The following is a 26,411-nucleotide window of genomic DNA, read 5'->3' on the forward strand; positions in this document are numbered from 1 at the left end:
GAGGGCTTTGGCCTTCCACCATGCACTACTCGTTCTTAGCTGGACACTAATGTGCCACAGAAATGAAACCATGCAATTCTCTGCTGAGAATTTGATTCACCAAGGCTAAGGGAACTAGTCCAAACTACTCCAATGTGGACTGAGTTTGTTGTCTCTGTCTCATCCCTGATGGGATTCCACCCCCCCAGCCCTCACTCCCCAAAAAAACACCCCACAACACAACAAAAGCCTGCAGCATGCAGGTTATTGAAGAGTGAGTCATGCAAGACGTAAAAAAGAGATGCAGAGGCTGAAGCAGCATCTCTGCCCAGGGCAGGTGCAGGCAGTGTGGTTCAGAGGTGCTGTCTTGCTGCCTTCTGTGCACCCTCTGTGCAGCTGACAGCAGGGCTCACTCAGCTGCTCTGACTGCACCCAGCAGTTATCCATCAACTCTCATCCTGCTTACTGGTTGAATTATCAGATAGCTCTCAAACAGCAGCTGGAAAGCCTCACTGTGTTTTCTCCAACTGCAGGTTTCAAGTGCTAATTCCTGCCTTAGCATTGCCTTTACAGGAGCTCAGTTCTCTGGCCAAATGCACACCCATGCAATATGCAAACATGACATTAAAGGCATATTCCTCCAGCATATTGTAGTGGTACTTCAAGCATCAGCATTCCCCTCCACCAAAATGCCTTCATCCTCCCTCCTCTCTGCTTTTAGGGTCCCACACACTCTGGCATGCTGGTAAGATGTCCTCCACACTGAGCCCTGGGGGGTCCCCACAGAGCCCCTCACAGCCCCGTGCCTCTGTTCCCCCCTGCTCACTCCTGCTGTCCCCCGTGGGTCCTTCTCACAAGTGTGGACACATTTTCAGATTCCTTCAGATCATGTGGTGAAGACAAGGCTGGTGAAGCAGACCCAGCAAAGCTGCATGCAAACCAAACATTTGTCAGCTCAGCTGGTTTAGCTGCACATGTTGGCTTGGGGGCAGCTCTGATAGCTCCTCACACCACAGCTCTCATTTAGGATGTAAGCACCTCCCAAGGGTCATGAAGAGAAAATGAGCATTGTGCTGCAGAAGTGTCAGCTGGGAGCTTGGGACTGAATGCCTTGTTCTGAAAATACTGCTGAAGAGAAAGGTATTTCTTTGATCCCTTCTGTTCTGCTGGGACTACCTTTCCTCAGCAGCCTTTGGGCTTCCCCTCTGCTGAGACCTTCACTCTCTGCTGCCAGGCCATTGACAGCACTGGACTAAAAATAAACCACGGTCTCTGGAGGCCACAGTAACTGAGAGGGAGGCAAACAGATAAGCCTAGTGAAAGTGAGCCAGGATCAGCAGCCTGCCACGGGGGCACAGGATGGCAGCCTGATAACTGACATGGAGAAAGCAACATTTAAGAGGGTTGTTACCTTTAACTGATGCATGTATTCAAGGAGGAGATTGCATTTATATATCAAAGATCTCCCTAGCACTACATGTTTAAAGGATGGAGACCTGACCCTAAGTGATGATCTGCTGGGACAGGAATAAAGTCCCAGCTCGCTCCCTCCACCTCCCCCCCAACCTGGCCCCTGGCCATGTCAAAGGCTGTCCAAGGTCTCCCACCTGTCCTCTCATGCCAGGAAGGACCTGTGCTGCTGTGTGGCTGCCAGGGCTGGTCTCAGCCCTGCTTCCCCATTGCCTTTCCCATCGTAGATGGACAACAGCCCTATGCAGCAGCTGAGGGGACTCTCTCAAATGGCAGTATGAATCCTACTATATTTTGGCCCAGTTTGGACTCCAGCCTACAACTGCTGTCATTCAGACAGATAATTACTACAGAAAGGGGGGAAAAAAAGTAATTTGAGACAACCCCAGTTTGACAATAAGCCTTCCCAAATGCCTGTGTTTCTTGCTGGCTCTTGAAGCAAGCCGCTGTGCCTGTGCTTGAAGGCAAAGGTTTTCAGTTCCAGTGTACAGGTGGCTCAAGCTGTTACCAGACAAATAGAATGAAGAACTGTCTGGACAGCTTTCCCCCTCAGGCTCACTGGGGCTCCTGAAACAGGAAGGTAACCCTGATGCTGAGAGGTTTTGTTTTGCATGGCTTCTTTTCCTACATCACCTCCCTTGCCAGGGCATGCTGAAGGTTCAGTGCTTGCCTTGGTTTTCCTTTGTGTCACTGCAGAGATGTCCCTCCTGACCTGCCTGAGCACCACTCTTCTGGTGTGGACACTCAGTAAGCTGCCAGAGCACGTGGCAGGCTCTCCCCTGGGAGCACAAGGCTGGCCCCAGGTTAACAGCAATACTGGGGTGCTGAAAGCTGTGTCTGAGCTAAAGTACCATTCTGAGCTGGCTCCCTGGCCCTCCAGCACCTTCACGATGACGTGTTTCTACACAACCCCATGACCTCTGGCCCGTGCACTCTGCTCCAAATCCTCTTCTCAGCCACAAGCTCCCTTTGGCTGCCCCTGCTGCGGTCACCCTGTCCCTGTCTCAGGCACGGCTGCTGCAGGCTGTGGCGCTCAGCCATCTGGCACCTCTCTTGAGCTGCATCCCAACAAGAACCTGCTGATGGAACATGGAAAATCTGGGATTCACAGCAGATATTTCCATGCAGTATTCAACAGTTTTTACTGCAGAATAGACGTGGGCAATCAGTCTGCTGTGAGAAGGGGGTTAGGCTGCAATCTCTTCTGCCAATTTAAAGAGGGAAGTCCTGTCTTCCTTCCTCCAAACTGCTCAAACCCATAAGCTTATGGCTTACTTCTGTTGTCCTCTTTGGTACCAGCAAAGTAGTCTGACCCCATACATCTGCATATAATGCTTCCTTGTTTTATATTTACAGTCCTCTGTATGAATTTCAACAAAGGAAACTGACAAAAGCAAAAATTAAATGGGCTGTGGCTCTTTTCAGTGCACTGTGATTCCTGGGATGTCAGGCTTATCAGGCCACCATGGTGGATCAAACTCAACAGATAACCTTCCCATCCCAAGAATATGCCCTCATAAAGGCCTCTTCCATCTTCCAAGTTGCCAAGGGCTGGCCACTAAATGAGTGCCAGGGGCTCTCTACCAGCCTCTCCCTCCCCAAAGAGGAGAGAAAGGAAACAAGAGAGAGAGACTGGGTGGATGTGGGAACACCAGCGACGAGCGGTGTGAGCAATCTGGCAGTGCAGGCCTATGGTGAAAGCATGGCACAGTAAAGCATGGAAGGAAAGGAGATAGGACAGGCAGGAAAAGAAGAAGAAGAAGTGCATAGCAAGGAAACTGCTACAACTTATATAACCTTGGTGTGCCTTGTTGGCATGGACTCACTGGTCCCCTATGAGTGACCACACATCACACTATTGTAGATTATTGGTCCAGCTATGGATGACAGGCGAGGTTTGTTGATGCAGGTGCATGTCCTGCTGTCCCGAGATAACTTGCTATGTTTCTGGCTACCAGTGCCTTGTTTTAGTTACATGCTGCAGGCACAGCACTGTTTTGGCATACTGGTAGCTGGCTCTGCACTTCTGCTGAGCATGGCCTACCACCATGTCAGGCTCTAGGCCTGCACTGCCAGATTGCTCACACTGCTCGTCGCTGGTGTTCCCACAGGTGGAAAAGTAACAAATTAGTGAAAATGATAACAAACTGAAATAGATACCAAGAGACACAAACCAATATGGAACCCAAACCCTGATGGCAATCAGGCACTGTCTCCACTGTGGCAGAAGTCCCAGCCTGGACTCAGCAGCAGAGGGGAACCAGATTCAGGGGCTGGATTCTGGAATTCAGGAGCTCATGGATCAGGATCAAAGGCAGAACAGAGAGAGTCCTCCCCAGAAACTGGGCAACTGAAGAGGAGGAAGAGAAGAGGAATAAGACCCTGCTGACACCTCAGCTTTATACTGAACATGACATCCATGGGATGGAATCCTTCAATGGTCAGTTGAGGCTCACCTGCACTGTCCCCTCCTCCCCACAGGTTCAGCCTTTTCCTGTGCACCCACACACAGACCACAAGATGTGGCAGTGACATTTTTAGTTCTGTCCTAACTCAAACCATGACACAAGCAAACCCTCCTCTTTGCTTACATCATGCACTGATTCCTTTTCCTGCACGTGGCCTGACTTGCCGTCAGCATAAACGATAAGTGACCAGCACAGTCACCACGTGTGTCACCAAGGCTGACTCCAGCCTCCACTGTGGCCTTTCACTTCTACTGCTGAGCATTTGATGTGCACACTTCAATGAACAGAGTATCCCAAACTGGATTTTCCTACAGATCTGCTGCTGGACACACTGTGCCACGCTCACTGATAGAAGGAAATGTTTAGCCTTGCTGTAATTACCTCAGCCATCAAGTGTGGTGCATGAGAGGGCCCTTCCATTCTGGCCATCCCCGGAGGCATGTTCCCCCCTTCAGCTCTGCAGGTGTTCGAAGAAGCCCTGGGAGCTGCACCGCCAGCCTGCATGCTGACCTGTAATGAGCAAATGTTGCTCAGCCAGGTTTAGTCAGAGCTGATTTACTCACTCTTTGCCTGGAGTTTTAGTAGCAGTATTAGAAGTCTTGCTCTGATACATTTGACATTGTGCCACTCGGTCCAATTAGGATCTGGCTGGGTTATGGCTGCACTGGTTTTAACTTGCATTCGGTGTGCTCCACAGTCACTCGCTCTGAACTCTGGTTGAAGCATGCTGTGAAGCGGTGTATCAGCAGTGCCAACCTGTGCAGTGTGCAGGGAAATCCTTTGCACCAGAATCCTCACTGCTTTGTGGCCTTCAGCATGGAGAGCAGAGCTCTAAGACACCAGCAGAGACTTTCCTCAGCAAAGTGTGCCTGGGCTAAGCAGAATGGGAAGGATTTCAGCATGGCTGCATGTCACTGACACAAGCTGCTGGTGATGCCAGAGGTTTACACGGTTTTACACAGTAATTAGACACAATTATGGAAGAAAAATCCATGCAAGGCAACTAAACACACAGGACAGCTCTGCTTCAGAAGCTCCCCTAGCTGCTGATTGCTGGGAGATGAGAAAGGCTCCAAGGGATGGGTGACTGCACAAACTCTTCCCTAGGACTCTGCCATGGGGACAGCCTGAGGAGCACACTGCTCTGGACTGACGTAGCATGGCTGTGCTCAGGGTGTTCCTGTTCAGAAGTCATGCTGATAGCACTGAGGGAAAAACAAAAATCTCCTTTCAGGTAAACAATTGGCAAGTTCTGGAGGTTTCTGCAATAAAGTCCTCCTTTTTTCTTATTATAGTTCAGATCCTCTTCCCCCCATCAGCTTTCCTGAGAAGAGTACACATACTGGACTTGCAGTTACCATCACAAGCAGGGTGGCTGGCAGCAGAGCACCATTCTTCAGTAGTTCCTGGCCTATGCTACAAGGTGCTTATGCTACAAGGAGCACTGTTGGCAGTAAATGCTTCTCTGCTGTGGGACAGGAGCACAACTAGTAAACAGAGGCAGCTGGTTGTTCTGAGTGAGGGGGTGGAGGCACCCTCAGTAAGTCTGCAGATGATGCTAAACTGGGAGGGAGCATTGATCTGCTTAAGGGTAGGAAGGCTCTGAAGAGGGACCTGGGCAGGCTGGGTTGATGGCCCAAGGCCAATTGTACAAGATTCAACAAGGGATGGGTCCTGTACTTGGATCACAACAACCCCATGAACCCTCCAGGCTTGTGGCAGAGTGGTTGGAAACCGCCCAACAGAGAAAGACCTGGAGCTGTTGATCAGCAGTGGCTGAGGAAGAACCAGTGTGTGCCCACGTGGCCAAGGCCACTGACATCTTGGCCTGGATCAGGAACAGTGTGAGCAGCAGGACCAGGAAAGTGATCTTAGTCCTGTACTCAGCCCTGGTGAGGCCACAGCTTGAGCACTAGGCACAGTTTTGGGTCAGTCACTCCATGGAAGACGCTGAGGTGTTGGAGCAGATCCAGGGAAGGGCAATAAAGCTGGGGAAGGGCTGGTGAGGAGCAGCTGAAGTTGTTCAGTCTGGAGTAAAAGAGGCTGAGGGGAAACCTTTTGGCTCCTTGAGAGGAAGTTGCAGTCAGGTGGGGGTTGGTCTCTTCTCCCTATAACAAGTAACAGGAAATGGCTCCAGGCTGCCCCGGGTGAGGTTTAGGTTGGACATTAGAAGAAATATATTGACCAAAAGGGTTCTCAAGTACTGGCACAGACTGCCCAGGGAGGTGGTTGAATCCCCATGCCTGGAGGTGTTTCAAGGAGGCAGAGGTGTGGTGCTGAGGGCTATTTAAGGCTATTTAATAGTCAATAAGCAGAGCAATTAATAAAAATATTAATAACTTTATTTGTCATAAAAATCCTGCACAAATATTAATAAAACCTATTTCCAGGTTGGAGATGTTGGGTGGAGGAACAGATCCCTCCCCAGCAGGAACAAGCAACCATTTAAACAATATGTACAAAAATCCAGAAACAACAAACAGCATTTTAGACTGTAGAGCAAGGGAACTTCGGCAAGGGTGGTGGCCACAAGGAGGGAGCTCCAGAATTCCCTGGGGCACCAGACCCTCCATAGATGCTTATAAGAATCAGATACTGTAATTCCTCACAGATCCTGATACCTCCTGGCACACATTAGGACTTAAACATACCCAAGATGGCGTCGACCAGGTGGAGGCTGCAGGAGCAGCGTTTCACTTTCCGTTGGTGTCTGCAGCTTGTTGCTGAGACAGGATTCACTCCCAAAGGCTCTGTAGCTGAAAGCTTTGTAGAGAGGAGGTTCCTCTGCTGCAATTCTTCCCAGCAGCATTCGTTGCCTCTCCCAATCAAACGAAACTGTCCCAGGGACTCAGCTCCTCCAGGGTTCGCCTCTCGGCCCGGCAAGACGCGTCCGTCTGCCCCAGGGCTTTACAACACTAAGGACAGCGAGGGGGCTTTGTAGTCCTGGCTGGGTAAACTGAAACACAATTCAGCTTCCAAGCGAGGCTTGTGATTCCTTCCTGAGCGTGGGGAACTGCAAGGCAAGGCTCCAGCTCGTTGGGCTGGTACTTAGAGATTTCCCCAGACAATGCTGGCCAGTGACAGCAGAGTGAGGGATAAAACCCTGACACTGTAACCTATAGAAAGGGGGTTTTCTCCAAAGGTATCACAGTCTCACAGTATAACTAAGGTTGGAAGAGACCTCGAGGATCATCTAGTCTAACCTGTCACCACAGACCTCATGACTAGACCATGGCACCAAGTGCCACATCCAATCCCCTCTTGAAGCCCTCCAGGGATGGTGACTCCACCACCTCCCTGGGCAGCACATCCCAATGGCAAATGACTCGCTCAGTGAAGAGCTTTCTCCTCACCTCGAGTCTAAACCTCCCCTGGCACAGCTTAAGACTGTGTCCTCTTGTTCTGGTGCTGGTTGCCTGGGAGAAGAGACCAACCCCTTCCTGGCTACAACCACCTTTCAGGTAGTTGTAGAGGGCAATGAGGTCACCCCTGAGCCTCCTCTTTTCCACGCTAAGCAACCCCAGCTCCCTCAGCCTCTCCTCACAGGGCTGTGCTCAAGGCCTCTCTCCAGCCTTGCTGCCCTTCTCTGGACACCTTCAAGTCTCTCAATGTCCTTCCTAAACTGAGGGGCCCAGAACTGGACACAGGACTCAAGGTGTGGCCTAACCAATGCAGAGTCCAGGGGCACAATGACCTCCCTGCTCCTGCTGGCCACACTGTTCCTAATGCAGGCCAGGATGCCATTGGCCTTCTTGGCCACCTGGGCACACTGCTGGCTCATGTTTAGGCAGCTGTCAATCAGCACCCCCAGGTCCCTCTCCATTTGGCAGCTCTCAGCCACTCAGCCTGTAGCTCTGCATGGGGTTGCTGTGGCCAAAGTGCAGCTCCTGGCACTTGGAGTTGTTAAATGCCATCCCATTGGACTCTGTCCATCTGTGCAGTCGGTCGAGGTCCCTCTGCAGAGCCTTTCTACCCTCTAACTGACCAACATCTGCTCCTAACTTGGTGTCATCTGCAAACTTGCTGCTGACTGACTCAAGCCCCTCATCCAGATCATCAATGAAGATGTTAAAGAGGACGGGGCCCAGTACTGATATATGGCCAAAGGCACACACACCTGGCCCACTCGGGCTCCAGGACATGTTCAGACAAGCCTGGGCAATGAAAACCCAGACCTGAAAAACCTGAAAAAAACCCAGACCTACTAGCTCCTGCCTCATTGCCTGGTTCAGAGCATTGTTGAGGCTTTTTGTCCCTTCGCGACAATGGGTTAGCACCAGCCTTGGTAGAGGTAGAGAATGGTTGGACTGGATGATCTCAAAGGGCTTTTCCAAATGAAGTGATTCTAGGATTCTCTACTTCATTAAACTAAATAGAGGACTCTGATGAAGAGCACACAATGAATTACTCTGACAAAACCCCTGAAAAAATAGTGAAAAATATAAAGGCAAGACAGAAAAAGCACAGCAGCTCAGCCACACACAGAGATCATTTGGTTGGACTGGACTTTTGTTCTGGTTTGGGGGGCTTTGTATGCTGTTGTTTAACGGGGTACAGGAATGCACTGGGGGCCCTTGGTTGTTTTTCATGTGAGATGATCTGGAGAATTTGATGCCCTGGAGTTTGGCAGACAGCATCTCAGTTCTTGCTGTTTGCCATTATTGAAAACGTGTCCAAAACCTGTGAAATAAACAAAGTTGTGAGCCCCAACGAAGCACTGAGTTTCTTCTTCCACTCTGGAACACAGACCGCTTGGCTTTCCTGATTTGTTGGATTATTTTTTATTGTTTTGGTAAAAGCACTATACTAACCCCACCAAAACAGGAGTCTTGCACCAGCACTTCACTCTGGGGACTCCTCTGCTTTGCCACAGCAGGAACTCCAGTTTCAATGAGTATCTTCAGTGTTTTCCTTCCTAATTGCAGCAGCCATCTCCCCTCCCATCTGCAGTAATGAATATCCCTATGAGCCACTACTGAGATGAGAAGGCAGCATTAGGAAAGCATTTAATGAACATTAATTGCTTCTTAATACGATTTAGCTGCTGGAAGGCAGGCGCCTAAGCGAGTTCCAGCAGCCCTACGACCACTACCACCAGGCTCCTTTCCAGACCCAATCCTGCCCACCGCGGGGCAGCAGCCCTTCACATGCCACATCCATAGCTACCTGTAGCTCTCCCAAATTAACAGCTAAGCAGGGTTGTAGGAACTTGGCAACAAAGTCATCATGACACCACCTGGCTGAGGAGCAGGCTATTCCTTCTGTGCAAGCCAGCAGTCCTCAATTCCCACTGACTTTGGAAGCTAATGAGAACCAGAATGTGGAGGATGCTGCCAAGGTGCAGTGGCTTCCAGCTGTCAGGAGGACAGGAGGGGGCACAGTCTTAGAATCACAGAATCATTAAGGCTGGAAAAGACCTTTAAGATCATCAAGTCCAACCATAACCCAACTACCATGATGACTAAACTATATCCTGAAGCATCACATCTACAGCTTCTTGAATACCTCCAGGGATGGTGACTCTGGCACTGCCCTGGGCAGCCTGTCCCAACCCCTCACTGCTCTTGCAGCAAAGAAATTCTTCCTCATCTCCAGCCCAACTGTCCCCTGGCACAGCTTAATCTCATTTCCTCTTGTTCTGTGGCTGGTTACTTTGGAGAAGAGACCAACCCCCACCTCACTGTAGCCTCCTTTCAGGGAGCTGTAGAGAGCAATGAGGTCTCCCCTCAACCTTTTCTTCTCCAGACTGAATAATCCCAGCTCCCTCAGCTGGTCCTCCAAAGGCCTCAGTGCTTTTCTATGGACACCCTCCAGCACCTCAATGTCTTTCCTATGCTATGGCACCCAGAGGTGAACCCAGTACTCAAGCTGTGGCCTCACCAGAGCCTAGTACAGGGACACTATCACTGCCTTACTGCTGCTGGATACACTGGTTTTGATCCAGGTCAGGATGCTGGTGGTTCTCTTGGCCACCTGAGCACTGCTGGCTCATGTTCAGCCATCTACGACACCTCCAGATCCTTTTGCACCAGGCTGCTTTCTGACCACTCTGCCCCAAGCCTGTAGTGCTGCTTGGGGTGGTTGTGACCAATGTTTTCCTGTGTGGCACTTTTGTCACCTCTGCCTTTATAATTTTGAACCTCTACAAGATGGTTATCTGATGCTGTCACTTCTGCCAACACAATGCCAGAGGAAGTTGATCTTTGAATCCAGCATTCCTAAGTCTGAATCCCTGTTTGTCAGAGATTGTCTTCTCACCCTGTAGTTAGGTCACTTAAACTTTGTACTGAGGTGCCTCTGCTAGCAAATGAAGGCTGGTGGCACACAGAGGTACGGTGACAATCAATAGGTGTAATGTCACTGGTAAACAAGCAGCACCAAGTGCCAAGTCTCCTTTAAACAGAGTTCATAATCTTCCCATTTGCTTTGCAGGCACGTTAATATGACACAGAGATTGACCTTCTGACCTGGGGAAAGAAATAATCCCGACTGACATTATAGACTGGTGTTGGCAGCAGACTTCTAACTGGAAATATGATGTCCTCACTGACATCACCAAATTTCCCATGGATTAACTGACAGGGATAGTTCAGAACTCCTGGGAAAATCCATACTGCAGAGGGAAACAACAGGCAGGGCAAAACACAAATAGTTTTCTGGACTGTAATTCTTAACTCCTCATTCAGAACTGAAATAGAATTGCCACCAGACCTTCTAAAATGAAAGATCTTTACGTATGCAGGAGCTGTCAAGTTTCACAGAGGCAACAGTGGGATTGAAGCTTCTAGCATCTCCTAAACAGTAAACACACACCTTGAGAAGCTTGAGCACTGCCCCTGGATGTTCATATACAATGTATACTGCATTTGGAAGCTGAAGTGAGGCGTTTGGAAATGGTGATGAAACACTTCCATGTTCAAGACACTTATGATTCATGACAACCTCAAACCAGCAAACTTCTTTAGGACTTCAAAAATCTTATCCGTAGCTTTGTTTCTCTATTATAACCAAGCACTTTAAAGCCAAGAGCAGACTGAGCTGTGCTCATCAGGAGACAGTGCTCTGAGTCAGTCCAATAACTGCTGCCCTTGGCAACTCCAGCCCACCACTGCTGCTAGCTCACTTTCACCAGGGCCCACAGCACCGCTCACCAGTGGGCTAACAAATGCCCTAACTAGGCATTTCCTGGCATCCTCCAACACAGCCGATGCTGTGCTGCTCCTCTGATGGATTGCAGGCATACTGCTGCTGTTGGGTCTGACCTCTCACCCCTGCCAACTTCCATTTAGACAGCTACAGCAGAGCTCTTACTCTGAGGCTTGCCAGCCAGGAGCTGAAAACACAAGAACAGCTCTGAGGCTGAAGGGAATACTTGCCACTGCAGAAAGTGGGAAGGCTAGGGAGAAACCCATGAGAGCCAGGTGCCACCTGCCCAGCAAGTACCTTCCTGCCACCCAGCAGGTATGGGCATGACCTGCCTGCCACCCAGCAGGTATAGGTACAGCCTCCCTGCCACACAGCAGGTATGGGCACAGCCTCCCTGCCACCGGGTCCCTCAGTAACGGGGCTAGCCAGTGGCACCTTGTCACGTCACTGGGTGTCTCATAGCAAGGGCTGTCCTTGGGAAAGCACCACCAGGTGCACAATTGGGTATCAAAAGATGCAAACTTACTACAGAAATATCCCCGTACCAAACCCACTGCCAATAGGTGAATAAGAACACAAATAAGCAGGACCGAAGGTAGATGATGTTCAGCGTGGTGTGTGAGATCAGGACGTGCTAAAGCGGCGGCGACCCCAGTGCATCAGCCTCGGGGCAGAGCAGGCTACCCGGGCCCTCACCCGCGGTTCCCTGCCGGGTAACCTCCGGTCCCAACGCCTGTTCAAGTTCGGACAGGATTTTAATCTCTCACCCTGCGGGGTCACCGACCCGCCGCCTCTGAGGCCGGGAAACACACCGAGCAGCCGCCAGCCGAGGCCAAAGACCGCCCGGGTGCTGCCGGCACGCTGCGGTCCCTCGCCGAGCCGCGCCGCAGCCCCTCACGGAGCCCTGCCAGCCTGGCAACAAGGGGGCACAGGGCGGCATCGGCCCCTTGTAGAGCCGCCCCCCGCCAAGGCGGCCGCCGCCTCCTCCCCGGGAACCTGCCCAGAGAGCGCCGCTCGTCTGAGGTGTCTGGAAGGGGGATTCTGGAGGGGGGCCCGACCTGCTCCCACCCCGCTCCGCCCGGCCCCTCGGCGCGGCCGCCCCGGCAGGGCCCGAGCAGCGGAAGGGGGCTGATAGCGGCGGAAGGGGGCTGATAGCGGCGGCTGCGGCGCAGGGCTACGGGCGAGGGGCGGAGCAGAGAGCCTCCGTGGCTGTCAGGGCCGCCTCCCCCCTGCCCGCAGCCTCTTTAAATGCTATGGGGCGGCTGTAGCTGCGGCGGGTGTTGTGGAGCTCGTCATGCGGGCTGTCATTGCCTTGGCCGCGGCGCTGGGCAGCCTGCTGTTCGGAGGCTGCCTTCTGCGCCTGGGCGGCCAGCAGCCCCTCCGCGCCAGGTAGGGCGGCCGGGGGGCCTCGCCCGTGGCGGGGGGCTGCGGGGTGGGAGCGTCTGGAGCCGGCGGGGCAGGACGCGGCCAGCCCCTGCCGGGAGGGCGGTGCGGCGGAGCTTTGGCAGGCTGGGTTCGACTCGGCTCTTAGTAGCCCGTGAGGGACCCGTGGGGAGAAGACCGGCGCAGCTCTGGCCTGGCGATCTTTAATCACTGGTTCTGATAACTTTGTTTTCCCGTCTTGCTCGCCAGGGGCTGGGAGGAGGACGCAGGGGCGGCCGTTGTCACGCCGAGAGCGGTGCTGTCCCTCAGGTCCCCCGCGACGCCGCTGTCTCACACCGAGAACAGGTACGGTGCCGGCTGCCTGCGGGCGCCGGGCGTGGGGCTGCCGGGGCAGAAACTCCTCTCTCATCCAGCCTTCGTTTCGTTCTGCCAGCTTGATCAGAGAGAGCGTTAGAGGCTGATGAGGCTGAGAAAAGGAAGATTCAGTGTAACGCACGCTTTGCTCTCGGGCTGTCACTCGGCCGGTGGAGCCGAGCCCAGTAACACGGTGCCTGCAGCAGCTTTGTGAACGCACGATCAAAAAGTGCCTGCTGCATGGCCTGTCCAAGAGCCTGGTAGCCTTCCCTGCAGGAAGGTAGAGCTGGGTAACAGTGTTACCGATTTTGTAATGTGTATTTCATTCAAGACACAGATTTCTTCTTCAACATCTGTAGTCAAGATATACGAAGCCCTTTTTGTGTTTTGTGGCATTTTGCTTCATGGGAGGCCTTTGGCTTGATGCCGTGTCTTTTAGATCACTGTAGATCTTTGTTTTGCAGCCTGTTAATTTATACAGTGAGGTTTAATATTAAAAATAATGGGTGAAATCAGCAGTGGAACAAGTCACGTTGTACATGCAGGCTTCAATACTGTGTTGTCGTGCTCTTGAGCACCCTGGGGGAAAAGCAGCAGTGCCGGGGTGGGTGGGGTGTCTAATCCACACATCAGAGGTTGCCAGGTAAAAAAGTAGTTTGCAGATGGTTTTGCTGTTCTCTTTGACTTGATATGGCCTCATTAACATTGCAGTTCCAATGATTGTTATACGTTCATGTATGTTATGGTCAAAACCACATCATAAAAAATTGGAAAGAATTTGGGAATTGGATATTTAATGGGAATGAGGATTGGTTATATTGAAGCCAGTGGTGGCAATGCCTTTACCTTACTGAGGCCACCTTCTCAACCAGGCTCTCTGGATTTGAGGCTGAAGCAGCCTGCTCTTTCCGTAAGAGCAGGTGAGTACCATTAGTCACAGTAACCATTGCAGTGTGCCCCAGTGGCAGGTTTCTTTCGTGTTCCTGCTGAGAGGCTGGTGTGCTTCTGCCTGAAAATGTATAACTTCAACAAACTCTATATAACATGTTTCAAAATTAGAGTGGAACAAAAGGAACAGGAACATTCTCAGAATTCTGACTGCTGTTATGTGCTTCTAGTCTATTTCTTTTTACTGTGCTCATTTTTTCCCCTTGCCTTGTTTTCCTTCTTTTCCACCCCTTACAGTCTGGGTTTGCAGAATGCACTCTGTTCTGGTTTTTGTAGCTGTTGCACCATTCTCTCTGCTCTGCCTTCTGTTAGATTTGTGGTTCCACTCTGCGTTGTCTTCTCATAGTCTTCCTTTTCCATGGTAGTTTTTAAGCTGCAGTTTCCTTCCACTTATCTCTGTGTACTAAACTACAGAGTGAAACTGCCTAGAGATGCTGGCAGAGAGCCCTTCAGAGAGCAGTCTAGCTGCTGCCCATCTGCTGTTCATGCACTCACAACTGGAGCAAAGAAAGTGGAAGCAGAACACACCAGAGGGAAATCCATGGCAGGTGTGGGACAGTTTCTAATCTCTGTAAGAAAGCAACTGAGCATGAGATTTTAAATACACCTTTTCCCTTGGAGGATTTTGGCACCACTTTGGAGCTAGTGTTGATCAACCTGAAATTGTATTTCTTGGTGACTAAATGTCTGCAGAAGTGTGACAATTATTCATCAGTGAAACTTTCATTGTGACCTGGTTCCTGTACCTGTGGTGTCTTTGGAGGGATAACTTACTGGCAAAGTCCAGAAGAGGATGTTCTTTCTCACCTGGGTGGCAGTGCTCAGTCAACTGGCTTGACAGGAGATTGTGGCATGTGGTTGGCATATGAGGAAAGGGAGAGACCTGCTGAACTGACCAGGAGATGTTACTTAATCCAGAGAGCAGCTGGACTGGGCAGGGAGCCATGCTGGAGGGGTTTGATCCAGGCAGCAGCTGGACTGGGCCTGGCTGAGGGCCATGTTGGAGAAATTGATCCAGAGAGCATCTGGACTCATTGAGGAGATTCAGACCAATCTCTCAGTGATGGAGATAGATGGTCTGGTCAACAGGAATCAGATTCCAGTTTGCAGTGGGATGTTGCCATAGTATCCATGAGTACAGCAAACAGACAGAAGAGTCCCTGGTGGAAATAGGTTGTACAGGGGTTAGGGAATTTGTTTATGAGATAAGGCTCTGTTAGTATGTTGAAACATAAAACTAGGAATGATCTGTAGGTGCAGACTTCCCAAAGTATGGTTCTCCTAAAGGATCCTGACAGCAATACTGTGTTGCTGACTGACAGCAATGTGACCTTTCCTGCAGAGCAGTAAGATGATATGCATGGGTATTGGATTGGAGTCCTGTCTCCTCATCAGTTTGGTGCCTTTCTGGAAAGCAAAGATTTTTCTCACCAACTTTAGTGGGAGGATCAAGGAAAGGAAAAAACCTTGGGCATTATGCTTCTTGAGCTCTAGGAACAGGTTAATCCAGACAGTCTTCAGAATTGCAAGCAGCTCTGTCTTCGTATCACAGGGGTTGGGAGCGTGTGTGTAAGCAGACATCTCCGGGAGGATCTCTGAGGCCCTGTTGTTCTGGTGCCTTGCAATATTGAGAGCTAATCTGTTCTTTTTTTTTTTAAAGGATGAAACTGAAGGCTGGAAGCATGAAAAGCAGGGGATTGGTTCAGACTGTCACAGATGTTTAGGTAGCTGTCATGCACAGTAGTGTTTAATTAGGTGGTGACTGGGCACCTAAAGTAGATGCAGTTGTCCCTTGAAGGATATTTATGATGACGTTTTCTTGTGAGGTGTTAGATAACTCAGATGATGTGATTGCCTCTACACTAGCCATTGTTAGCAAGATTTCTCTACTACTCCCAAAATTTATTCATGGAACCAATGTGATTTGCACTGCAGTAGTGTGGTTTTTCTGGCAAATCCTCATGTCCATGTCTTATACCATCCTTAGTTTTTAAACTGTGACTGCAAGTACAGCTTAAGCTTGCACAAGCCAACAGCCCTTGCCTGTCTTTAGGTGTTCGGTCCTCCCTCCCTCCTCAGCTCTGTTTGAGTAGTGACAGCATTAATAGCAAAATGGAGAGCTCAGTGCTGCTGGTGCTTGTCAGGAGAAGGTGACAATAGGAAAAGCATCCAGGTAGTCTTTTCTTTGTTAGGAGGCCCAGGGTCTGCTATGTAGAGCTTGGATGGAAATTCCAGCTCCTTTGGTACTGCCCAAGAATACAGAGCAGATGAAGAACACCAGCTCATACAGGGCAAGTGAAAACAGTTTTTTCAAGCACTATTTATTTATATTTTGCATACCAGCATCAACGAGGCAGCAGTACCCTGCAGAAGGACCACTGCTCTGTAACTGTGTGTCACAAATGTTAAGGCATTGTTGCTTCCCAACCTCACTTTCTGTCGTTGCAGGTCTGAGATAAGCACAGTGTAGAGAGAGTTGGGGTAATTGAGCAGTGACTATCAGTAAACTAGTCAGTACTGATACAGTGCTCCATAGTGCTGGTTTCACCAATTCCTGCCTCAGCAGCAGGTCTTTATGCAGGCCTAGGGAATAAACAACAATACTTAATTAACTGCGCTACAGAGACCTGTACATTCTGTCTTCTGTCAAAACATTGCATTCTGGCAGCAGAAGGGGAAGATGAGAAAGCTGTTACCACCATTATGAACAGCAGCTTAGTATATTGCACAAATAATTTGTTGCAGCACACTTCACTAATTTCACTGCTCTCTTAATATTTTCTCCCTTCATTCCCAAGTGATGCATGCACTCGTATTTTAGGAGCACATTTCTAACACATGCTTCATGCATTAGTTCTGTGTAAATGAATAGGTGTTCAACTAAAATCTGCTGCCAGGATGTATTTACCTTCTGAGAGCGGAGGGAGGTTCCCCAGCCTCTTGCTGTTCACTTGGTCCAAGTGAAACTGCTCTGTTACTGTCTGTCCTGTGCTATTGTAGCACCATTTCAGTGTGAATGCCTTTACTTTTCACTTTACCCACCATGCAGCTTTGAATGTTGCTTGTCATGTTACCTGTCTAGGTTTTTATTGGCTTGCTAAATAAGAAGTGGCTGATGTTGTGGAAATCTCTGTTGAATGCTCTGGAAAGTGTTCCAAATCATTTCAGAATGTGGCTTGTCTTAAAGACTGAACTTAGTGTTCCTTAGATAAGCAAAACCTCCATGGGAACTTGAACAAGGAGAGTGGGATCAGTCTCTTTCACAGTTACTGTGATTAATATTACAAGACAAATTCTTCCTGCCGTGGCTTGATAAAGCCATTTTTATAGTCCATTTCAGCTTGCATTTAAATTGTGCATTGCCTTACTCATCAGGGTGCTGTGAACCTTAACGTCACTGTATTCCTGATTCCTTTGAAACAGTGTCAAAGACAGCCCTTGGGAGCACCCTTCCTGGGGAGGAATGGATGACAGGGGTTTAATAGTGTTCAGCTAACAGACCATGAAATTCAAGTAGAACCTCTGCAAGGAAGGCGTTAAGGCAGAAGGTGTTCACAAATCTGGGTGGTGTTGTGCAGTGCCACTTTAGTAGGAGGATGGAAATGTGCAGGTTTGCATGCAGAAGTTGCCTCTTTTAGCTGGAGATGCTCAGCTGGAGCTGGGTTCAAAGGTCCTGTGCTGCTTCAGGCAGACAGGAGCAGGAAGCCATAGAAAAAGTGCAGTTGGTTCTGCTGGGCCAGGGTGGGGTTTTTCCTTGCATCCAGTGTGGGCTCGGTGCTGGATGAAATTTGGAGGGAAATTCCTGTTGCTTTCAGTGCTCCCAGACAGTGCTGAGCACTTCTGAAATGCTCACCTCACTTTCTTTCAGATGCTCTTAGGTGTTTTTGTGGGGATTCTGGAGGGCTGGCCTTTCAGTCCTGGTCCTATTTCTCTCCTGTTCACAGCATTCAATTTCCTTTTTCCTTCAGCTTTCCCCACTCTGCCCAGCCCCTCCATTCACCCTTTTGTCATCCACCTTATGTCTGTCTGCTTTCCTCCTCTGCTAGCTGTTTGGGGTTTTGTTTTTAAAGGGCTTCCCTTTTCCTTCCTTTCCTGTACCACTGTTCCCCCAGAACTCTGTGACCTGAGGTGCCTGGCTGTTAGCAATTCACTGCACCAAGAAGCCCTGCAGTTTCAGGACTGAAGGCTGCAGGTGCAGCAGAAGGGCCCACGGACTTTCCATATAGTTCCTCTATTTCTTACTCTAAAGCTAGGCGCAGTCCTTGTCCTTTCCTTTTCATCTGGCTCTGAACATGCCAGTCAGCTCAGTAGCAAGTAAATGAGCATTTATTCTGCCCTCTCTCCTTCAGCCAGTCTTCTGATTTGAATTCAGCTGTTTAGGAGAAGTTTACCAATACCTGAAGGGAAGGTGCAAAGAGGATGGAGCCAGGTTTTCCTTAGTGGTGCCCAGTGAGAGGACCAGAGGCAGTGGGCACAAGTAGAAACACTGCAAGTTCACTCTGAACATCAGGAAACACTTTTGCATTGTGAAGGGGACTAAACACTGGCACAGGTTGCCTAGGGAGGTAGTAGATTCTCCACCCTTAGAGATAATCAAAAGCCATCGAAATGACCTTTGTTGACAAAAGGCCCTGGCAGAGGATTGGACCAGAAGACCTTCAGTGGTGCTTTCCAACCTCAGCCACTCTGTGGTTCTGTGACTGGAAGTGCTGTCTTTCCAAGTAAGAGCTTCAAAGTCAACTTATCAGAAATCTAGTTGATAAGTGGTCTCTGTGTTTATTGGGTGAAGGCAACAGAGTTTTGGTCCTTGTTAGTGGAAGGAATGCTGGTTTTGAAGCAGCAGGCTCTGTGTACAAAGCAGGAAGAGCCTTTCTCTTGGTGTGTGAGTGCCTTTGTAGAGGTGCCTCTGTTCTGTGTTTCTAAGGACAGCAGTTTTGTTCACTGCTGCAGCAAACACCCAGGAGTGAAGGACACAGCATCTGTGCCTTCCGTATGTCTCCTTTAGTCGTGGACAAACACAGAGCACTAGGGCATGCGAAGATAAGGAATAAATCAGTGTAAAGAGCACAAAAGGAACAGGTTGGGTTGAGAGGGGAAGATGGTGAGTATCAAGGAAAATAAAAATGCTGGAAGGAAAACTCTTCCTGATAAATGACAATATGCACAGAGTGGTGACAGAAGAGAGTGATTATATGAAATCAAACCTAGAGAGGGTGAGCTGAGGTGACTGCAATAAGACCTCGGCCTCTCAGTCATTTACTAATTTGCAGCTCAGTCTTCTCCTGGGACTGCCAGAGCACGAGGACCACAGGGGAGCTGGGTGTAAATAAGACAACAAGAGTTAAAGATCACCAGCTGGCACTTGCCTTGGGTACTTTTGCAAATATTTATTCTTGCTGTGTAAATAAAGAATAAACAGGGGAGGAAGCATTAAGCTCAAGTCAGTGAGTTAAGGTCCGCATGGAGACATCCACTTCACCTCTGGTGTTTCGTCTCCATGTTGTACTGGCTCTGAATATTGCATTTCATCAACAACTTTAGGAAATCACATCTGCTAAATATTGTAGTGGGGAAGATATTCAAACACTTCAAAATATAATGTTCAAGGAGCTTCCCATTTCCTTCCTGGTTTTAAAAACAATTCAGACTGAAATATGGTTACTTTAAAAATCAAACATTTCAGTCATGAGCAGAAAACTCCCCTTTTGTACAAGAGCGTCACAGCAGAAGTCAATAAAATGTCTTTGCTTTCAGCTGAATCGGTGGCTATTAATCTGTCCTAGCAAAGTAAACGTGGCAACAGTGTCAGACTATGTTCTCTCTTTTAAAGTTTGCTGTTTTCCTCTCCCCCCTCCCCTTTAACAGAACAACTGTTAGTAAAAATGGAATTTACCAGTTTGAACAGGCTTCAAAATGTAAGGCAATTCAGGACAACGTTTTGTCGTCATCCGTCAAGAAGAGAAGGTAGGTGTCTGCTGTGCTTTCTGCTTTGTTTCCTTTTAAACAGAAGGTTGAAGGATTGGCCTCTTACATAATTCTCAGTGATGTGGCTGCAGAGCTCTACAAAAGGAAATTGCTCAACATTTGCCTGCATTTCTTCTTCCACAGGAATTAGATATATTAATGGTTTAATTATGTGGATATTCCCCCACAACAAAAGTCAACCAGGTCTCTCCTTGCAGTTAGCAACATTTCATTACAAGGCAGTACCAGAAAGGCTGCAGAGAATCCATGAGGTCTGATTTCATTCTCGAGTGTCTTCTGCTGATTGGTGACTGCTTCTGCTGTGAGCAGCCACAGCTGATGGATTCTTTTCAGCGTGTTCACTAGATTAAATATGGAAATACAGCAGCACAAGAACTTGCTAATTGCACTCATCATAATAGCCAGGCCACAGGAAACTAACCATTCCATTTTAGATATAGTGAAAAAAAAAAACCAGATTAATGTGGGGCAGGGAAGGAGGAGCAGCTCCTGGGAGGCTGTGTGCACCCAACAGCAGCCCATGCAGGGATGGAGAAGGGCTGTGGGATGGAAGCCGATCCCAGCAGCAGATCCAGAACTTCTTGGCTCCACAAAACCAACTGCCTCTCAGGATGGAATCACAGAACATCTTTGGTTGGAAGGGACCTTCAAGCTCACCCAGTCCAACCTTTGACTCAGCACTGAAGGGTCACCACTAAACCATGTTCCTAAGTGCCAGGTCCACCTCCTGGGATGGTGACTCCACCACTGCCCTGGGCAGACCATTGCAAGGTTTGAGAAACCTTCCAGTGAAGAAAGGGAGCAGCAGGTGAGGACAGGGGCACAGGGCTGAGCACTGTGCCTAAACATCAAGGTACCAAAGCAACAGAGCTGTCAGCACTGCTGAAGAGCAAAGGGAAAGTTCCTGTTTCTCAGGATCTTCATCCCTCAGAAGGGGTGGGAGAAGTGGCACAGCTTTGGGTGCATGATCAAAGCCAGCACCACAGGCATCCAGCACCCTCCACAGTCAAGACAACATCCAGAAGGATCTGAAAAACTTTTTCTGGCCAACACCAGCCCACAGTGAGCCAATCCTGACCACAGGAGGCGGATTTCTGAGGGTCTTCTGTTCCAGGAGGCTCCAGCCCCGTCCTGCCCTTCAGCCCCAAACACACCAGGAAAAAGAAGTGAAATAATCAACTGCTGGAGGTATCATGGACTCAGCTAATCCTTAAATCTTCCAAAGCAGATCAAGAAAGACTGATCCCAAGCCCAGAACATATTTCAGAAGATTAGAACTCAGTGTCACAAAGGGGAGCTTGGCCTGGACAGTTGAATACCCCAGGGACTCTTCTCCTCAACTCTTGTGTCAGGGCCCTGAGGACACTAATCAACCTCAGTGTCCCTGGTGTCCCAGGCTGGGGTGGTGGGAGAGCTCCTGGCCTGCCACCCTCCAGCCCCCCAGCTCCATGGTCCCATGGCTGACACCCATCCTGCTCTTGTGGTGCTGGCTGAGCTGAGCCGTCACCACTGGGGTATAGGTGGTGGTTTGGAGCTCAGCTCATTGCAGCTCAAGTGCCCTCAGTGGAGGCAATCAGGGTTCCCTGTGACCACAGCCATGTCTACCTCTCAGGAACCACATTTTCCCCTCCCAGCAGTGGAGCACCAAAGGCAGAGACTGTGATTCATAGATTCACAGAATGGTTTTCACCCAGTTCCAAACTCCCTGCCATGGGCAGGGACACCTCCTGCTAGCTCAGCTTGCTCAAGGACACATCCAACCTGGCTTTCAGCACTTCCAGCCTTGGAGCCTCCACAGCTGCTCTGGACAACCTGTTCCAGTGCCTCAGCACTCTCATGGGGAAGAATTTCTTCCTCAAGTCTCATCTAAATCCAGCTCCTTGCAGTTTAAAGCCATCAGCCCTCATCTGTCACTCCCTGCTTCTGTACAAAGTCCCTCTCCAGCTCTCCCAAAAGTTATTCCTCAGCACTTTGCTTTTTGTGGTGGTGAGAGAAAGTTCAGTTCAGCCCCCCCACACAAAGAAACCATGGCTAACTCAGTCGGAGAAGCAGGAATGGATAAGAGCTATATTTACAAGCAGGATGAAATGCAGATTAATATATATACACAATATACAATATTTACAATATGTACAGCAAAGAACATATTACAGAACAAAACCTTCCCTCCTCTAGCCAGGAGGGTCCCCCCCTGTACCCCCTCCTCCCCCTACCTTCCTTTTTTTCCCAAAAAGGGTTAGAGAGAGAAAAGGTAATTATTAAGAAGGAAATTCTGTGAGCTCAAAGCGTATGCAAGGATTAATTTCTCATCTGGTTAGCTCAGTTAATTCAAGGTCAACTCCGTCCAGCACAGCTGCTGCTCAGAGAGACTGAAACAGACAGACTGAAAAAGACAGACTGAACTGACTGAGATTCAAACTGAACTAAAATTTAAAGTTGCATTCTACCAATCTACCAATGAAATTCATTTAGAATTATCTTTGTTTTCATTCTTACACCAAAACATTCAGCCAGAGTGTTCCAGTAGCTGTCCCTTTCTTACAGGCACAGCCGAAACTGGTCCCAGTCCACCCCTTCTAACCAATGTCATTGGCTGTTCGTACCGTCCATTCGATCTAGAACAATATCTACAGTTTGTAGGTAAAGTTCACAGTCCATCCTGGCTATCCTCAGCTGTAGATGATTCAGAAGTGCAAGAAAATCAGGAAACAAGAAAACAGAAAACAGTTTGTGTCCTCGCAGACGAAGCAAAGAAAGGGATCAGGGACTCTCAGTTGACTCAGGGCTCTCAGGGCTCTCAGGGTTCGTGCACCGTAGATTCCTCAGGGATTCTTCCTTTGAGTGCAATGTATCTGTACAACACTCTGAAATTAAACTCTCTCAGCTAAAGTTAGATTTCTTTGTGGAACACACTGAATTTCTCCATTCTCTTGCATTACCCAATAAGTGTGACCAGAACCTTCAGCTGAAACCACCCCTCGGACAGGTTTAGCCTCTCCTGAGGGAGAAAATACCCAAACAGTTTTACCTAACAGGTTCTTTTCTCTAACAACAGGAACTCCATCACCTTCTACTTTCTGTAGCAGGCCCAGCTCGATTCACTGAACCTCTACTATTTACCTGCCAGGTTGCTTGAGCTAGGTGTCTCTCCCAGTTTTTCACAGACCCACCCCCCATGGCTTTAAGAGTGGTCTTCAGCAAACCATTGTAGTGTTCAATCTTCCCTGCAGCTGGTGCACAGTAGGGGATGTGGAATATCCACTCCATGCCTGCTCTGTGGCCCAGTTCTTCACAAGATTGTTTCTGAAGTGAGTTCTGTTGTCTGCCTCAATCCTCTGTGGAGTTCCGTGTCTCCACAGGATCTGTCTCTCCAGACCGAGAATGGTGTTGTGTGCAGTTGCATGTGGAACTGCATAAGTTTCCAGCCATCCAGTGTTCGCCTCTACCATAGTAAGCACGTATTGCTTACCAGAACGAGAACGTGGTAGAGTGATGTAGTCAATCTGCCAAGCTTCACCATACCTGTACTTGGACCATCTGTCACCATACCACAAGGGCTTAATTCGCTTTGCCTCCTTAATAGCAGCACAAATGTCAGTCATGGATGACTTGTGTGATAGCATCCATGGAAATGTCTATGGATCTGTCACGAGCCCATTGGTATGTTGCATCTCTGCCTTGATGTCCTGACGAATCGTGAGCCCACCGAGCTAAGAATATCTCACCTCGGTGCTTCCAGTCGAGATCAAGATCAGAGCCTGTGTCTTCTTGAGAAACTCTTGCAGCTAGATCTGCCTGATGGTTGTGTTGCTGTTCCTCAGTAGCTTTGCAGCTCCTTTGAACACCAGAAGGTGCCTGACCACAAGCTGGTGTGGCCAGTGAGCACTGCATCCAAGAAACTGAATCAGGGAATCCCAGACTGGTTTGGGACCAAACAGGTCAGGGGAGGGACCTTAAAAACCATCCAGTTCCAGCCACCTCGCTATGGGCAGCAACATCTACCAGAGCAGCTTGCTCAAGGCCCCATTCAAGCTGACTTTGAACACTTCCAGGCTTGGAGCCTCTGCAGCTTCCCTGTGTAACCTGTTCCAGTGCCTCACCACCCTCCTGGGGAAGGATTTCCTCCTCAAGTCCAAACTGCTCCACCTCAGGCTCCAAACCCATCCATGTGCCTTTCCTGGGGCTCCTCAGACATTTCTGCTCTCAGCTGCTCACTCCATCTCCCACAGCTTCCTCTTGCTGCCATTTCAATTCTCCTTATTGCTACCCTAATGATATATATTGGCCATTGGAATGGGCTGCCCAGGGAGGTGGTGGAGTCACCATCCCTGGAGGTGTTTTGGAAGAGCCTGGATGAGGCACTTGGTGCCATGGTTGAGTTGATTAGATGGTGCTGGGTGATAGGTTGGACTGGATGATCTCAAAGGTCTTTTCCAACCTGCTTGATTCTATTCTATTCTAATGTGGGGGTCCAGCTTGCTGTTCTGTCTTTCCTTGACATGCAAAGAAAATCTTTTATATCAGCCCTGCTCACATTCCCTGCCACTTTCTGCAGAAAAGGGGAGAAGCAGCCTCTTGCTTTTGACACGGAGCATTTTGTCTGTATATGGATGCACCAATAAATAAAGCACAGTGAATAAGAAGGGCTTCCTACTAGTACCAAGTTCCAGCTTAAAATTAATTATGTGCTGTGATGTCTGTAAAGTTAGAAGCTTTTTAAAAAAATCTGTCTCTCCTCCATTTGTGAAGAGAAGATAAATGGAATAAAAGCTCTGCTAAAAATAGTGTGCCTTTCCCATTTGAAGGAGTGGTGAAGTCTTTTTTTTTTCCTTAATGCAGGAACAACAAGAAATCATGATCTTAAAAATGCTCCTGATTTTCCTGCTCCCTCCTGCATTTCAAGACATTTCACCTGTTCATGAGTTTCCCTGTTCCCCTGTTCCCAGCATTCCCTCTTTACTCATAATTCTTCCCCCCCCTTCTCTTACCAACATTCCACCTCCTCAGCCACACTAGCATTGACATTTCAACTCTTCACATTGTTACTGGTGCCGTGCTCGTGAAAGCTGGAACGGACTGGCAAACAGAGGTCAAAGAATACAGTTGGTTGACTTGAAAAGGAAGTGATTAACAGCCAGAGGAGGACACTCAGTCACTGCATTGCCTCCAAATCCAGTTCCAGTGGTGTAAATGCTGGTATTGATCCTGTGCATGACAAACTTGCGCACACCGCAGCAATGCGGATGTGTTCAGACTCACAGATTGCATCAGGTTGGAAGGGACCCTCAAAGGTCATCTTGTTCAACCCCCCTGCAGTCAGCAGGGACACCTCCCAAGTAGAGCAGGCTGCCCAGGGCTACAGCAAGTCTGTTCTTTGTATCTGGAATGTTTTGGAGCTGAGATTGTAGGAGAAACCTTACAAAGTACCAGACCTTTAGTCCGTGCTGAGAAGCACCAATGGCCAAGGCAGAAGATGAACTGGGCAGGTAGAAAGAGAAACTGGTGCTTGGAACAATGGAGCAAGGGCTTTCTTTGAGTCATGAATATTGAAACTCATTGCCTGTTCCTGAGGCAGTCAGTGATCCCTGATCCTACAGGGGTCTGTTGCTTTTCCAATATGTGACCCACGGGCATGCAATATAAATGCTTTGTATTGCAAGTCTAGACTTGCAGGGACGTTCTGGTCACTCTTGCCTCTTCAGCTGGCAGAAAGGGCAAAGAGTACTGCTTTAAAGCTTGTCAAATGATTTGATGGTAAAAAAGATTGCTGTGTAAGTGGGAAGCAGCTCTTTACCACCAGCAGCACATGCCTGAGTTTTGCTGGTAGTTTGCCATTCTTATTCCAGAGCAAGCCCCGTGCACACGCTTTAAAAAGTAATAGCTGTTCTGGTAGTATTAAAGTGTCCAGAGGCCAAAGGGATCCTTCTTTGCTCTTGCATTTCTTGTTGTTGTTTTTCTTTTTATTTGTTTCTTTCTTCAGCATAAGCTGCCAAGGAGGAATATCTCCCTTTTTTCAGTCCTGCTGCTCAAATTTCCTTCTAATTCAAATAGGTTTTTTCAAGTAGGTGTTTAGATTTAGCAAGTCACCAATGAGGCTGCATCTGTCCCCTTGTTCTGGTACTTTGCATGTCGTCTCCCTACTATCTCAACACTTCTGTCCTTGCTATTGTTCTTTACATATCTGCCAAAAATGAGAAGACACTTGTGCTTTGTCAGTGCCTTGACAGTAATTCCACCTTAGCCACTGCAGTGAGTGTAGAAGCACTCTAGTTAAACCCCTAAACCTTCCAGGTATTGTTGGCAGGGCTCGTATAGGTAAGGGTTTCTACAACAGCAAGTTGTTGTGATGGTTGTGGTGCAGAAGGCAGGCAAAGCCAGGACAAAATGTGAGTCACTGTCCTCAGCACTCTGCTTATTGTCCCTGTAGTTTTATAGTTCTGCTTACCTGAACTTCTTTAATAAAATCCTTTTTAGGATCAATGAATATCTGCTGCAAGCTCCTGGCTGCCAGTGGGAATATAGGTATTGGCCTAGCCTGTGAACATGGAACAGTGCAGAAGAGAAGTGTCCATGGGCCAGCAATATGTCCTTGTGGCCAAGAGGGCTGAAGGCCTCCTGGGGTGCTTTAATAAGAGTGTGTCCTGCAGGTTGAGGGAGGTTCCCCCACCTCAGCTCTGC

The 26,411-nt window shown here is 48.9% G+C and overlaps 1 protein-coding gene across 1 annotated transcript in view; it reads left to right on the forward strand.

Moving 5' to 3' along the window:
* Nucleotides 1-12,062: 12,062 nt before the first annotated feature.
* ST8SIA6 (ST8 alpha-N-acetyl-neuraminide alpha-2,8-sialyltransferase 6) overlaps nt 12,063-26,411 on the forward strand; it is a 44,112-nt gene continuing 29,763 nt past the window's right edge. Inside the window, exons 1-3 of the mRNA XM_054171383.1 lie at nt 12,063-12,452; nt 12,696-12,791; nt 19,614-19,712. Of these exons, the coding sequence (XP_054027358.1) occupies nt 12,358-12,452; nt 12,696-12,791; nt 19,614-19,712 (290 nt within the window). The 5' untranslated portion in view covers nt 12,063-12,357. The remainder of the gene's footprint in view (nt 12,453-12,695; nt 12,792-19,613; nt 19,713-26,411) is intronic.

The sequence above is a fragment of the Dryobates pubescens genome, chromosome 21 (genome assembly GCF_014839835.1).
Source record: "Dryobates pubescens isolate bDryPub1 chromosome 21, bDryPub1.pri, whole genome shotgun sequence".
NCBI classification, from domain to species: Eukaryota; Metazoa; Chordata; class Aves; order Piciformes; family Picidae; genus Dryobates; species Dryobates pubescens.